The sequence below is a fragment of the Gigantopelta aegis genome, chromosome 15, assembly GCF_016097555.1.
Source record: "Gigantopelta aegis isolate Gae_Host chromosome 15, Gae_host_genome, whole genome shotgun sequence".
Classification (NCBI taxonomy): Eukaryota; Metazoa; Mollusca; class Gastropoda; order Neomphalida; family Peltospiridae; genus Gigantopelta; species Gigantopelta aegis.
Genome location: NC_054713.1, coordinates 39585663 through 39600834, shown reverse-complemented (window position 1 = coordinate 39600834; position 15172 = coordinate 39585663). Strand labels below are relative to the sequence as shown.

The 15172-nt window shown below is 35.3% G+C and overlaps 1 protein-coding gene across 2 annotated transcripts in view; it reads left to right on the top strand.

Annotated features, from left to right (window-relative positions):
• The first annotated feature begins 517 nt into the window (after positions 1-517).
• Positions 518-15172, top strand: part of LOC121390567 (EGF-like domain-containing protein 1) — a 68517-nt gene continuing 53862 nt past the window's right edge. Inside the window, exons 1-2 of one of the 2 annotated variants that reach the window (XM_041522410.1) lie at positions 518-571; positions 1823-1886. In XM_041522410.1, coding sequence (XP_041378344.1) covers positions 1835-1886 — 52 coding nt within the window. In that variant the 5' untranslated portion in view covers positions 518-571; positions 1823-1834. The remainder of the gene's footprint in view (positions 572-1822; positions 1887-15172) is intronic. The other variant, XM_041522412.1, reaches the window with a different exon arrangement.

The following is a 15172-nucleotide window of genomic DNA, read 5'->3' as shown; positions in this document are numbered from 1 at the left end:
CTTTACAACTCATTATTGTTTCACATTTATTTCAGTTGAATCAAAATTATGCTACTAATGGAAAAATGTAGCGGGTTTCCTCTCTAAGACAAAATTACCAAATGTTTCACATCCAATAAATCTATGTGCAAAACTGTGGTAAAAGCGTGTCCCTTTCTTGGTACATTCGCTACTTAGCAGAGAACATGATTCTCATGATACGAAGTCAAGTAAGATACAAATGCATGTAGCTTTTTCAATAGCCGACTCGACCTGTAATAATTAACAAGATAAGGACTCATGAAGACGAAACTTTAAAAAAAAGGGAAATACAAAGTCACTTGACGTATTTCGATCTGCAGGTTGACATGCTATAATTAACTTTTTTTCGCCATGCAGGTGAAAGACAAGAACGAAAAAATACTGCGTGTGAACTAGGAACGACGGACCTTTCTTTCTTATATTGTTGAACCTATTAAAATTTAATGAATGCATGAATGAACCTCTTATGTAGTTAGTCGATGCTTGTAAGGGTTGAAAGACTATAAAACTGTGTTCGTGAAAAACAGAAGTGCATAAGCACAGGCAACATGTAAGTTTAACACCACTGTCACTATTTTATTACAACTTGTTCTGTCTATCTGTACGTACGTTTATCTCTTTCTGTATTTTCTAATTATCTATATGAGTTTTCTGTCTATCTGTTTGTCTGTCTATCTCTTTCTATATTCTATAATTCTCTATAGGAGTTATCTGTCTGTCTGTCTGTCCGTCTCTTTCTGTATTCTCAACGTCTCTATACGAGTTATATGTCTGTCTGTTTGTCTGTCTGTTTGTCTGTGTGTCTCTTGCTGTATTTTCTATATAAGTTATTTATCTGTATTCTCTTATTCTCTATATGAGTTTCTGTCTATTTGTCTGACTGTCTGACTCTTTCTGTATTGATTGGCAATCGAAATAAAAATAGTCGTATTCGTATTCGTGTGTAATATGTATGTCTCTCTTATCGTTTTGAGTTGTCTGTCTCTAAATGTGTTGCCTGTATTTCCAGATTTATTGTTTGTACGTTTATCCGTCCGTCTGTCTTATCTTTTTCTGAGCTGTTTGTCTCTATGTGTGAGTGTCTGTATGTATATACGTTTAGAGTCGGGACGTAGCCAAGTGGTAAAGCGCTCACCTGATACGCAGTCGGTATGGGATCGATCCTCGTCTGTGGGCCCATTGGGCTATTTCTCTTTTCAGTCAGTGCACCACGTCTGGTATATCAAATGCCGTCGTATGTGATATCCCGTCTGTGGGATGGTGCATGTAAAGATCTTTTGCTACTAATGGAAAAATTTAGCGGGATTCCTCTCTAAGACTATATGTCAAAAACTACCAAATGTTTTACAACCAATAGGCGATGATTAATAATCAACGTGCTCTGGCCCCGTGCTTATAAACCTTAAAGTCTAGACTTTAATAAAGTCCAGACTTTAACGTCATGGCAACGCCATTCAAAGCACGGGCCCAGGTGGAGTCGTTGTACAAAACAGACTTTTTGTAGATACTTCTATGTGTATGTATATATGTATGTATATATTTAATCTCTAAGCTGTTGTCCGTATATCTGTCTGTCTATATTTATTCTCCTTCCGATTTGTCCGTCCGTCTGTCTGTCTGACTGTCTGACAAATACTGCTAACTGTACAGAGCTAAAATAAAGTTGTTCATCTAGAAGTGGATACAACAATTATACATGATCGAAAATATGGTCTACCTTACGTAGTGTTAAAAAATACATACGATGATACTGTCAACGCCTCAACAATTTTTGTTTTCATTCGTCTTTTATATTCTTCAGAATTCCTCCGAGATGCAGGGAAACGTGTTATTGGTGGTCACTTTGTTTTGTCTTGGTGTTCAAGGTAAGGTTTAAAGTAGCAGACCGTAGTTTTGGCCGTGAAAAAGGATACTAAGTTTTGTACATCTACAAACCTGTAACACATTTAATCTACAAACCTGTAACACATTTGTATACGGTTACAACAGAAATAAACTGAAGTCTTTGGTGTTTTAACGGGGAAACACCGTCCAAAAATAGACTAGAGCTTGTGTAGATAACCATTATTTCTCAGACGAACGTGCGTTTTTATTTTAGAATTATGAAAAATGTAATTACTTCTAATTTAAAAGATCTCAATTGGCTTTAATAGGTAGAAACCAATACGTCGTAGTGCATAAAAACTAGGGTCTGTCACTTTAAGAAAATGGATGTTTAATGGTACATTATCGAGTCCTGAAACTATTTAATAAAAAAGAAAAGAAAATCAGCTTTGAGCACACGCGCCTGGAGAAAATGCAAATTAATCTATCCCACACGATCTTGGACAGAACATTCTTTCAGCCAGGACGTTTTATACGACATATTTGTATTAAACAGTCTTAATTTATTTTAGTTATATGGGGTTCAGAGGGGGTTCAGATGGGTTTTTTGGAGTGTGTGGTGTGGGTGAGCATTTTTTTTAAATTATTATTATTTCTTAGTTGTTGTTGTGTTGTTGTTTTTTGTGGGGGTTTTTGTGGGGGTGGGGTCTTTGAGGGTTTTTTATTGGGTAATTTTTAAATTTTGTTGTCATTTTATTATTGTTGTTGTTGATATTGTTAGTTTTGGGTTTCTATGTTTTTGTTTTGTTTCGTTTTAGGTTGTTTTGATATCTGGTGTCGTTTTTGTTTGTTTTGTTTTGTTGTTGGTTTTGTTGTTCCTTTTTCTTTTTTTTTTTTTGTGTGTGTGCGTGCGTGTGCGTGTATGTGTGTGTTTAATTTTTGTTCCGATTCGGTTTTTTATTTTGTGCTTGTGTATGTGTGCATGTTTCTTTGTGTTTGTTGTTTACTACTGGGGTGGGGTGGGTTGTTTTCATCTTTTTTATTTATTTAATTTTGTATTGCCTCTTTGTATTTTATGCGCAGAACTCGATATCTATGCGACTTAAACTCATGCATTTGAAGATATTTAGCTATTTTCAATTTTTTTTACAGGCGGGACTACTAAACGTTTATTGAATTACATCATTATAGGCGGGGACTACTAAACGTGTATTGATTTTATATCATTACAGCCGAGGACTATTAAACGTGTATTGATTTATATCATTACAGGCGGGAACTACTAAACGTGTATTCATTTATATGATTACGGACGGAAACTACTAAACGTGTATTCATTTATATGATTACGGACGGGGACTACTGTTGTGAAATTAATTGTTTCAAAGAGCATGATCCTTTAAAATTAAATTTCAATTTTTCACCGTGGTCAGCTATGTTGAAACTTGACGTTTACCTTTTTTATTTCTTCCACGTTTTGAAGTAATTAACGTGTAGATGGACAGGCCAATGTCCGTGATTAAATTATGTGTCATTATAGTTCAGGAAATACTTAACTGAATATTAGTATTTGAGTTATTTCATAAAAAACTTAAGTATTTCTTGTTAAATGTCGTCTGCTTTGCGAGCGGAAATGCACGAGACAAACTATTTCCGGTTTGCTGTAAAGCACTGTTGGTTAATAGACCGGAACCGTAGTGTTATCGCTTAACCTGTGAAAACGATGTTGTTGTTTTGATTAACGTTATGGATTATAAATAACATTGATATTAGAAATATATGCTTAGATATTCGCTGATTTGTGTATCCGTTGTGTATTGTAAGACCATATTGTGTTTTTCTTGAGAGTATATTTGACGTCATACTAGAGATTAAAAAAAGACCAGTGACGTCAATGTTGGGGTATAAATATAACTGTTACGTCAGTTGTAAACAGTTGGATCCAAATTTTGACAGCAATCAGCTGATCGAGCTAAACTTCGCAGTTATAACGTTTTATTGTATATTTTTCTTACGTTTTAGACAGCATTGAGAGGTAAATGGACGATTGTCTTTAGCTTCCTCTGCGATCATTCTAAATTAATAGGTTATCCAATTTAAATTACTTTAAAGTAAAGTTTTGGGATCCAACTCAATAATTACACTTTCTTGTTTATTAAATCTGGAATAGATAATTAATTATTTTAACTAACTGTTCATTGAGAGCATCTTGAGATAATGGGCGATTGTCTAGTATCCCGATGTTGTTAGTCAGTCACTGAGAACATTCAATGCATAATGGGCGATTGCCTAGTCTTTTGGTTGTTTAAATAAATATTCGTGACTGTAGTTAAATATTATAGTTATTTTGTGTATAACTCTTAACTAACTGTTCATTGTGAGCATCTTGATATAATGGGCGATTGTCTAGTCTCCTGGTGTTGTTAGTCGGTCACTGAGAACATTCAATGGATAATCGGCGATTGCCTAGTCTTTTGGTTGTTTAAATAAATATCTGTAACTGTACCTATAACTATATGTAATATAATAGTTCTTTGGTGTATAACTCTTAACTAACTGTTCATTGAGAGCATCTTGAGATAATGGGCGATTGTCTAGTCTCCTGGTGTTGTTAGTCAGTCATTGAGAACATTCAATGGATAATGGGCGATTGCCTAGTCTTTTGGTTGTTTAAATAAATATCTGTAACTGTACCTATAGCTATATGTAATATTATAGTTCTTTGGTGTATAACTCTTAACTAACTGTTCATTGAGAGCATCTTGAGATAATGGGCGATTGTCTAGTCTCCTGGTGTTGTTAGTCAGTCACTGAGAACATTCAATGGATAATGGGCGATTGCCTAGTCTTTTGGTTGTTTAAATAAATATCCGTAACTGTAGTTAAATATTATAGTTATTTTGTGTACAACTCTTAACTAACTGTTCATTGAGAGCATCTTGAGATAATGGGCGATTGTCTAGTCTCCTGGTGTTGTTAGTCAGTCATTGAGAACATTCAATGGATAATGGGCGATTGCCTAGTCTTTTGGTTGTTTAAATAAATATCTGTAACTGTACCTATAGCTATATGTAATATTATAGTTCTTTGCTGTATAACACTTAACTAACTGTTCATTGAGAGCATCTTGAGATAATGGGCGATTGTCTAGTCTCCTGGTGTTGTTAGTCAGTCACTGAGAACATTCAATGGATAATGGGCGATTGCCTAGTCTTTTGTTTGTTTAAATAAATATCCGTAACTGTAGTTAAATATTATAGTTATTTTGTGTACAACTCTTAACTAACTGTTAATTGAGAGCATCTTGAGATAATGGGCGATTGTCTAGTCTCCTGGTGTTGTTAGTCAGTCACTGAGAACATTCAATGGATAATGGGCGATTGCCTAGTCTTTTGGTTGTTTAAGTAAATATCCGTAACTGTAGTTAAATATTATAGTTATTTTGTGTACAACTCTTAACTAACTGTTAATTGAGAGCATCTTGAGATAATGGGCGATTGTCTAGTCTCCTGGTGTTGTTAGTCAGTCATTGAGAACATTCAATGGATAATGGGCGATTGCCTAGTCTTTTGGTTGTTTAAATAAATATCTGTAACTGTACCTATAGCTATATGTAATATTATAGTTCTTTGGTGTAGAACTCTTAATTAACTGTTCATTGAGAGCATCTTGAGATAATGGGCGATTGTCTAGTCTCCTGGTGTTGTTAGTCAGTCACTGAGAACATTCAATGGATAATGGGCGATTGCCTAGTCTTTTGGTTGTTTAAATAAATATCCGTAACTGTAGTTAAATATTATAGTTCTTTGGTGTAGAACTCTTAACTAACTGTTCATTGAGAGCATCTTGAGATAATGGGCGATTGTCTAGTCTCCTGGTGTTGTTAGTCAGTCACTGAGAACATTCAATGGATAATGGGCGATTGCCTAGTCTTTTGGTTGTTTACATAAATATCCGTAACTGTAGTTAAATATTATAGTTATTTTGTGTACAACTCTTAACTAACTGGTCATTGAGAGCATCTTCAGATAATGGGCGATTGTCTAGTCTCCTGGTGTTGTTAGTCAGTCATTGAGAACATTCAATGGATAATGGGCGATTGCCTAGTCTTTTGGTTGTTTAAATAAATATCTGTAACTGTACCTATAGCTATATGTAATATTATAGTTCTTTGCTGTATAACACTTAACTAACTGTTCATTGAGGGCATTTTGAGATAATGGGCGATTGTCTAGTCTCCTGGTGTTGTTAGTCAGTCACTGAGAACATTCAATGGATAATGGGCGATTGCCTAGTCTTTTGGTTGTTTAAATAAATATCCGGGATAACTGTAGTTAAATATTATAGTTATTTTGTGTACAACTCTTAACTAACTGTTCATTGAGAGCATCTTGAGATAATGGGCGATTGTCTAGTCTCACGATGTTGTTAGTCAGTCACTGAGAACATTCAATGGATAATGGGCGATTGCCTAGTCTTTTGGTTGTTTAAATAAATATCTGTAACTGTAGTTAAATATTATAGTTATTTTGTGTATAACTCTTAACTAACTGTTCATTGTGAGCATCTTGATATAATGGGCGATTGTCTAGTCTCCTGGTGTTGTTAGTCGGTCACTGAGAACATTCAATGGATAATGGGCGATTGCCTAGTCTTTTGGTTATTTAAATAAATATCTGTAACTGTACCTATAACTATATGTAATATAATAGTTTTTTGGTGTATAACTATTAACTAACTGTTCATTGAGAGCATCTTGAGATAATGGGCGATTGTCTAGTCTCCTGGTGTTGTTAGTCAGTCACTGAGAACATTCAATGGATAATGGGCGATTGCCTAGTCTTTTGGTTGTTTAAATAAATATCCGTAACTGTAGTTAAATATTATAGTTATTTTGTGTATAACTCTTAACTAACTGGTCACTGAGAGCATCTTGAGATAATGGGCGATTGTCTAGTCTCCTGGTGTTGTTAGTCAGTCACTGAGAACATTCAATGGATAATGGGCGATTGCCTAGTCTTTTGGTTGTTTAAATAAATATCCGTAACTGTAGTTAAATATTGTAGTTATTTTGTGTATAACTTAACTAACTGGTCATTGAGAGCATCTTGAGATAATTGGCGATTGTCTAGTCTCCTGGTGTTGTTAGTCAGTCACTGAGAACATTCAATGGATAATGGGCGATTGCCTAGTCTTTTGGTTGTTTAAATAAATATCAATGTACCTATAGCTATATATTATAGTTCTTTGGTGTATAACTCTTAACTAACTGATTGAGAGCATCTTGAGATAATGGGCGATTTCTAGTCTCCTGTTGTTTAAATAAATATCCGTAACTGTAGTTAAATTCAATGGATATAGTCTTTTGGCTGTTTAAATAAATATCCGTAACTGTAGTTAAATATTATAGTTATTTTGTGTACAACTCTTAACTAACTGTTAATTGAGAGCATCTTGAGATAATGGGCGATTGTCTAGTCTCCTGGTGTTGTTAGTCAGTCATTGAGAACATTCAATGGATAATGGGCGATTGCCTAGTCTTTTGGTTGTTTAAATAAATATCTGTAACTGTACCTATAGCTATATGTTCTTTGGTAACTTACTAACTGTTCTTGAGAGCATCTGTACAACTCTTAACTAACTGTTCAATGTCCGTGATGATTGACATCTTGATGGGAGACAAACTATTTCCGGTTTGCTTAAAGCACTGTTGGTTAATAGACCGGAACCGTAGTGTTATCGCTTAACCTGGAAAACGCGTTATGTCTATTATGTCTCCTGGTGTATAACTGTTACTCAGTCATTGAGAGCATTCAATGAGATAATGGGCGATTGCCTAGTCTTTTGGTGTTGTTAGTCAGTCAAGAACATTCAATGGATAATGGGCGATCCTAGTCTTTTGGTTGTTTAAATAAAGTTTTGGGATCCAACTGTAATTACACTACTTGTTTAACTCTTAACTAACTGTTCATTGAGAGCATCTTGAGATAATGGGCGATTGTCTAGTATCCCGATGTTGTTAGTCAGTCACTGAGAACATTCAATGCATAATGGGCGATTGCCTAGTCTTTTGGTTGTTTAAATAAATATTCGTGACTGTAGTTAAATATTATAGTTATTTTGTGTATAACTCTTAACTAACTGGTCACTGAGAGCATCTTGAGATAATGGGCGATTGTCTAGTCTCCTGGTGTTGTTAGTCAGTCACTGAGAACATTCAACGGATAATGGGCGATTGCCTAGTCTTTTGGTTGTTTAAATAAATATCTGTAACTGTACCTATAACTATATCTAATATTATAGTTCTTTGGTGTATAACTCTTAACTAACTGTTCATTGAGAGCATCTTGAGATAATGGGCGATTGTCTAGTCTCCTGGTGTTGTTAGTCAGTCACTGAGAACATTCAATGGATAATGGGCGATTGCCTAGTCTTTTGGTTGTTTAAATAAATATCTGTAACTGTACCTATAGCTATATGTAATATTATAGTTCTTTGGTGTATAACTCTTAACTAACTGTTCATTGAGAGCATCTTGAGATAATGGGCGATTGTCTAGTCTCCTGGTGTTGTTAGTCAGTCACTGAGAACATTCAATGGATAATGGGCGATTGCCTAGTCTTTTGGTTGTTTAAATAAATATCCGTAACTGTAGTTAAATATTATAGTTATTTTGTGTACAACTCTTAACTAACTGTTCATTGAGAGCATCTTGAGATAATGGGCGATTGTCTAGTCTCCTGGTGTTGTTAGTCAGTCATTGAGAACATTCAATGGATAATGGGCGATTGCCTAGTCTTTTGGTTGTTTAAATAAATATCTGTAACTGTACCTATAGCTATATGTAATATTATAGTTCTTTGCTGTATAACACTTAACTAACTGTTCATTGAGAGCATCTTGAGATAATGGGCGATTGTCTAGTCTCCTGGTGTTGTTAGTCAGTCACTGAGAACATTCAATGGATAATGGGCGATTGCCTAGTCTTTTGGTTGTTTAAATAAATATCCGTAACTGTAGTTAAATATTATAGTTATTTTGTGTACAACTCTTAACTAACTGTTAATTGAGAGCATCTTGAGATAATGGGCGATTGTCTAGTCTCCTGGTGTTGTTAGTCAGTCACTGAGAACATTCAATGGATAATGGGCGATTGCCTAGTCTTTTGGTTGTTTAAATCCGTAACTGTAGTTAAATATTATAGTTATTTTGTGTACAACTCTTAACTAACTGTTAATTGAGAGCATCTTGAGATAATGGGCGATTGTCTAGTCTCCTGGTGTTGTTAGTCAGTCATTGAGAACATTCAATGGATAATGGGCGATTGCCTAGTCTGTTGGTTGTTTAAATAAATATCTGTAACTGTACCTATAGCTATATGTAATATTATAGTTCTTTGGTGTAGAACTCTTAACTAACTGTTCATTGAGAGCATCTTGAGATAATGGGCGATTGTCTAGTCTCCTGGTGTTGTTAGTCAGTCACTGAGAACATTCAATGGATAATGGGCGATTGCCTAGTCTTTTGGTTGTTTAAATAAATATCCGTAACTGTAGTTAAATATTATAGTTCTTTGGTGTAGAACTCTTAACTAACTGTTCATTGAGAGCATCTTGAGATAATGGGCGATTGTCTAGTCTCCTGGTGTTGTTAGTCAGTCACTGAGAACATTCAATGGATAATGGGCGATTGCCTAGTCTTTTGGTTGTTTACATAAATATCCGTAACTGTAGTTAAATATTATAGTTATTTTGTGTACAACTCTTAACTAACTGGTCATTGAGAGCATCTTCAGATAATGGGCGATTGTCTAGTCTCCTGGTGTTGTTAGTCAGTCATTGAGAACATTCAATGGATAATGGGCGATTGCCTAGTCTTTTGGTTGTTTAAATAAATATCTGTAACTGTACCTATAGCTATATGTAATATTATAGTTCTTTGCTGTATAACACTTAACTAACTGTTCATTGAGGGCATCTTGAGATAATGGGCGATTGTCTAGTCTCCTGGTGTTGTTAGTCAGTCACTGAGAACATTCAATGGATAATGGGCGATTGCCTAGTCTTTTGGTTGTTTAAATAAATATCCGTAACTGTAGTTAAATATTATAGTTATTTTGTGTACAACTCTTAACTAACTGTTCATTGAGAGCATCTTGAGATAATGGGCGATTGTCTAGTCTCCTGGTGTTGTTAGTCAGTCATTGAGAACATTCAATGGATAATGGGCGATTGCCTAGTCTTTTGGTTGTTTAAATAAATATCTGTAACTGTACCTATAGCTATATGTAATATTATAGTTCTTTGGTGTATAACTCTTAACTAACTGTTCATTGAGAGCATCTTGAGATAATGGGCGATTGTCTAGTCTCCTGGTGTTGTTAGTCAGTCACTGAGAACATTCAATGGATAATGGGCGATTGCCTAGTCTTTTGGTTGTTTAAATAAATATCCGTAACTGTAGTTAAATATTATAGTTATTTTGTGTACAACTCTTAACTAACTGTTCATTGAGAGCATCTTGAGATAATGGGCGATTGTCTAGTCTCCTGGTGTTGTTAGTCAGTCATTGAGAACATTCAATGGATAATGGGCGATTGCCTAGTCTTTTGGTTGTTTAAATAAATATCCGTAACTGTAGTTAAATATTATAGTTATTTTGTGTACAACTCTTAACTAACTGTTAATTGAGAGCATCTTGAGATAATGGGCGATTGTCTAGTCTCCTGGTGTTGTTAGTCAGTCATTGAGAACATTCAATGGATAATGGGCGATTGCCTAGTCTTTTGGTTGTTTAAATAAATATCTGTAACTGTACATATAGCTATATGTAATATTATAGTTCTTTTGTGTACAACTCTTAACTAACTGTTAATTGAGAGCATCTTGAGATAATGGGCGATTGTCTAGTCTCCTGGTGTTGTTAGTCAGTCATTGAGAACATTCAATGGATAATGGGCGATTGCCTAGTCTTTTGGTTGTTTAAATAAATATCTGTAACTGTACCTATAGCTATATGTAATATTATAGTTCTTTGCTGTATAACTCTTAACTAACTGTTCATTGAGAGCATCTTGAGATAATGGGCGATTGTCTAGTCTCCTGGTGTTGTTAGTCAGTCACTGAGAACATTCAATGGATAATGGGCGATTGCCTAGTCTTTTGGTTGTTTAAATAAATATCCGTAACTGTAGTTAAATATTATAGTTATTTTGTGTACAACTCTTAACTAACTGGTCATTGAGAGCATCTTGAGATAATGGGCGATTGTCTAGTCTCCTGGTGTTGTTAGTCAGTCACTGAGAACATTCAATGGATAATGGGCGATTGCCTAGTCTTTTGGTTGTTTAAATAAATATCCGTAACTGTAGTTAAATATTATAGTTATTTTGTGTACAACTCTTAACTAACTGGTCATTGAGAGCATCTTGAGATAATGGGCGATTGTCTAGTCTCCTGGTGTTGTTAGTCAGTCATTGAGAACATTCAATGGATAATGGGCGATTGCCTAGTCTTTTGGTTGTTTAAATAAATATCTGTAACTGTACCTATAGCTATATGTAATATTATAGTTCTTTGCTGTATAACACTTAACTAACTGTTCATTGAGAGCATCTTGAGATAATGGGCGATTGTCTAGTCTCCTGGTGTTGTTAGTCAGTCACTGAGAACATTCAATGGATAATGGGCGATTGCCTAGTCTTTTGGTTGTTTAAATAAATATCCGTAACTGTAGTTAAATATTATAGTTATTTTGTGTACAACTCTTAACTAACTGTTCATTGAGAGCATCTTGAGATAATGGGCGATTGTCTAGTCTCCTGGTGTTGTTAGTCAGTCATTGAGAACATTCAATGGATAATGGGCGATTGCCTAGTCTTTTGGTTGTTTAAATAAATATCCGTAACTGTAGTTAAATATTATAGTTATTTTGTGTACAACTCTTAACTAACTGTTCATTGAGAGCATCTTGAGATAATGGGCGATTGTCTAGTCTCCTGGTGTTGTTAGTCAGTCACTGAGAACATTCAATGGATAATGGGCGATTGCCTAGTCTTTTGGTTGTTTAAATAAATATCTGTAACTGTACCTATAGCTATATGTAATATTATAGTTCTTTGCTGTATAACTCTTAACTAACTGTTCATTGAGAGCATCTTGAGATAATGGGCGATTGTCTAGTCTCCTGGTGTTGTTAGTCAGTCACTGAGAACATTCAATGGATAATGGGCGATTGCCTAGTCTTTTGGTTGTTTAAATAAATATCCGTAACTGTAGTTAAATATTATAGTTATTTTGTGTACAACTCTTAACTAACTGTTAATTGAGAGCATCTTGAGATAATGGGCGATTGTCTAGTCTCCTGATGTTGTTAGTCAGTCATTGAGAACATTCAATGGATAATGGGCGATTGCCTATTTTGTTGTTTAAATCTATCTGTAACTGTACCTATAAACTGTTCATTGAGAGCATCTTGAGATAATGGGCGATTGTCTAGTCTCCTGGTGTTGTTAGTCAGTCACTGAGAACATTCAATGGATAATGGGCGATTGCCTAGTATTTAATTGTTGAAATAAATATCTTTAACTGTGTATATTATACTTAACTTTTGTGTACTGTTCATTGAGAGCATCTTGAGATAATGGGCGATTGTCTAGTCTCCTGGTGTTGTTAGTCAGTCACTGAGAACATTCAATGGATAATGGGCGATTGCCTAGTCTTTTGGTTGTTTAAATAAATATCTGTAACTGTTATAAATAATATCCGTATAACTGTAGTTAAATATTATAGTTGGGCGATTGTCTAGTCACTGAGAACTCTTAACTAACTGGTCATTGAGAGCATCTTGAGATAATGGGCGATTGTCTAGTCTCCTGGTGTTGTTAGTCAGTCATTGAGAACATTCAATGGATAATGGGCGATTGCCTAGTCTTTTGGTTGTTTAAATAAATATCTGTAACTGTACCTATAGCTATATGTAATATTATAGTTCTTTGGTGTATAACTCTTAACTAACTGTTCATTGAGAGCATCTTGAGATAATGGGCGATTGTCTAGTCTCCTGGTGTTGTTAGTCGGTCACTGAGAACATTCAATCGATAATGGGCGACTACCTAGTCTTTTGGCTGTTTAAATAAATATAGATTTTTTAACTGTGATACTTGTAATTGACATCACTGGTTAAATATATGTTTTCATAGTTTTTCATAGTTTAGTGTTAATAATGTTCTTAGTTCATAACTTTGGTTGATATCTGCATAATATTTCATGTATAAAATTTTCAATGCATTAACAACCCGTCTTTAAAGTGACATCTTGTTGTCTTGTTCATTTTAACTATTATTTATGTGGTAAACGCCTTCATGGTCACGCGTGCGTTCGAGCGTACAGTACGCACTCCTCGTCGCTTACCCAGTACGTAGGTCCAGAGTAATTGCACGACACACGGGCACACAACTCGCACGCACAATTCTACCTAATTGGTGGCAGCGGTTAAGGTCCAAAATACTTACAACAAAATTATACCATATTGGTGGCAGCGGTTAACTTCCAAAAATACTTATAATAAAAAATATACTAGTTAAAGCTTAGTACAAAATAAAATGATGTTAAGAAATAGAGAATTACCTCCAGTTAGTTTCTTAATGAGAGATATAGGAGTTCTTTGGGGAGGGAAGATGATGAGTTAGATGAAAGAGGTCCGATATTCACCTGTAATTCAAATACTAGTGATCAAAATGTTCAAGTAACATCTAGCACAAATACACGCATCTGTAGTGCACCTGTAGATTTGATGACTGGTAGTAACAGAAATCATGTGGGTAGAAATTTCAGTGATAGTATACTGGACACTCTAAACTATTCTGCCAGTTTATATCCAACATTTACTGGTAGTGGTTCCAATTCTGGGGTAACTGTAAGTCCATCTTTACCAAACACGGGTGGTCAGCATAGATATAGTGAAAGTGATCCTGGTGCAGTCCGTGGAAGATCATGTGTTTACCCAACAGCAAATTCAGCTCGTTCAAATGCTGATTATATTCCTAATTCATTTGTGCCTGGTGTGAATGGGATTAGCAGCAGATATAACATAAACCCTCACCCGGATGAACCAACACCACGACTCCCATTTTTCAATGGAAAAGGAGATTTCGAGTCTTTCTGGATTCAGTTTCAAATGCTATCACGAAGATTCCAATGGCAGTGAAGAGAGGCAGTGTGAGCAGTTATTTTTCTGTATTAGAGATGAAGCTCTTAGCTTTGCAGCACAATTACCCAGGGATACCAGATATGACATTTTCGCATTATATTTGTGTGTGAAACAACACTTCGGTGACAATGTACTACCCGAAACTCACAGGTCAAATCTGCACAATATAGGTAGAAATCAAAGGGATACAATTCAAGATTTTGCTTCAAGAGTTAGTGTGTTAATGGGAAAAGCCTATCCAGGATTGAAAAATAGCCACACTAAACTATTTACCGAACTGTCTATAGAACACCCTGTGAAAGGACTTTCCGACCACAGTGTAGCCTATGATTTTCTCACTAAGAAACCACAAACTTTAGATGAAGCAATCAACATGATCAACTGGCACGAATGCTGTAAGAACAATATTACAAGGAAAGCTAGTGTTAGGGGAGTAGATATTGAGAGGGATATTACAGAACATGACATTGAGGTAAATCGAGTGAACATGAACAAATTCGTTACAGAGGAAAGACTTCTGCAGTTTGGAGACGCGAGATGAAAGACTCTATAATTAAGGAAATGAAAGCAGTTCTTTCGGAAAGTGTGAAAAGGAATTTCCAAAGAAACTCATATAATAATCGATGTTATTCATGTAACGAGGAGGGTCATTATGCAAATGTGTGTCCTCATCGTAGAGAAGAAAACAAAGCCGAGAAGAAGTGGAATAAAAATGAAGATAATTTCAGATCAGAACAGAAGCTTAATTCAACTAGATTGACAGTGGCTGAAAATGATACCAATGGACAATCTTTAAACATGTAAAGGTTGAAACAGACGACCAAGTTTCAACCTCAAACATGAAGTTAGCTAATCGTGATGATAAACAGTATAATCATAGAAGTAATATTTAGTGTGATGAAGTAAACTGTGTAGGCGAGTCTAGTGACATACTGTATAGTTTGCCTTTTGAGTTGAACAAGGGAGAGAACTCTTGTGGGGAATTTATAGGAGATAGTGTTAAACCGAATGCTTGCATGGAAGTTATAAGCCCAAAGGTATTCCGGGACGAGTGTGAAGGTCTTGATGGAACGAGCAGGGGTAAGGAGCTTCATGGAGCTTCAGAGGGTTTAATTCC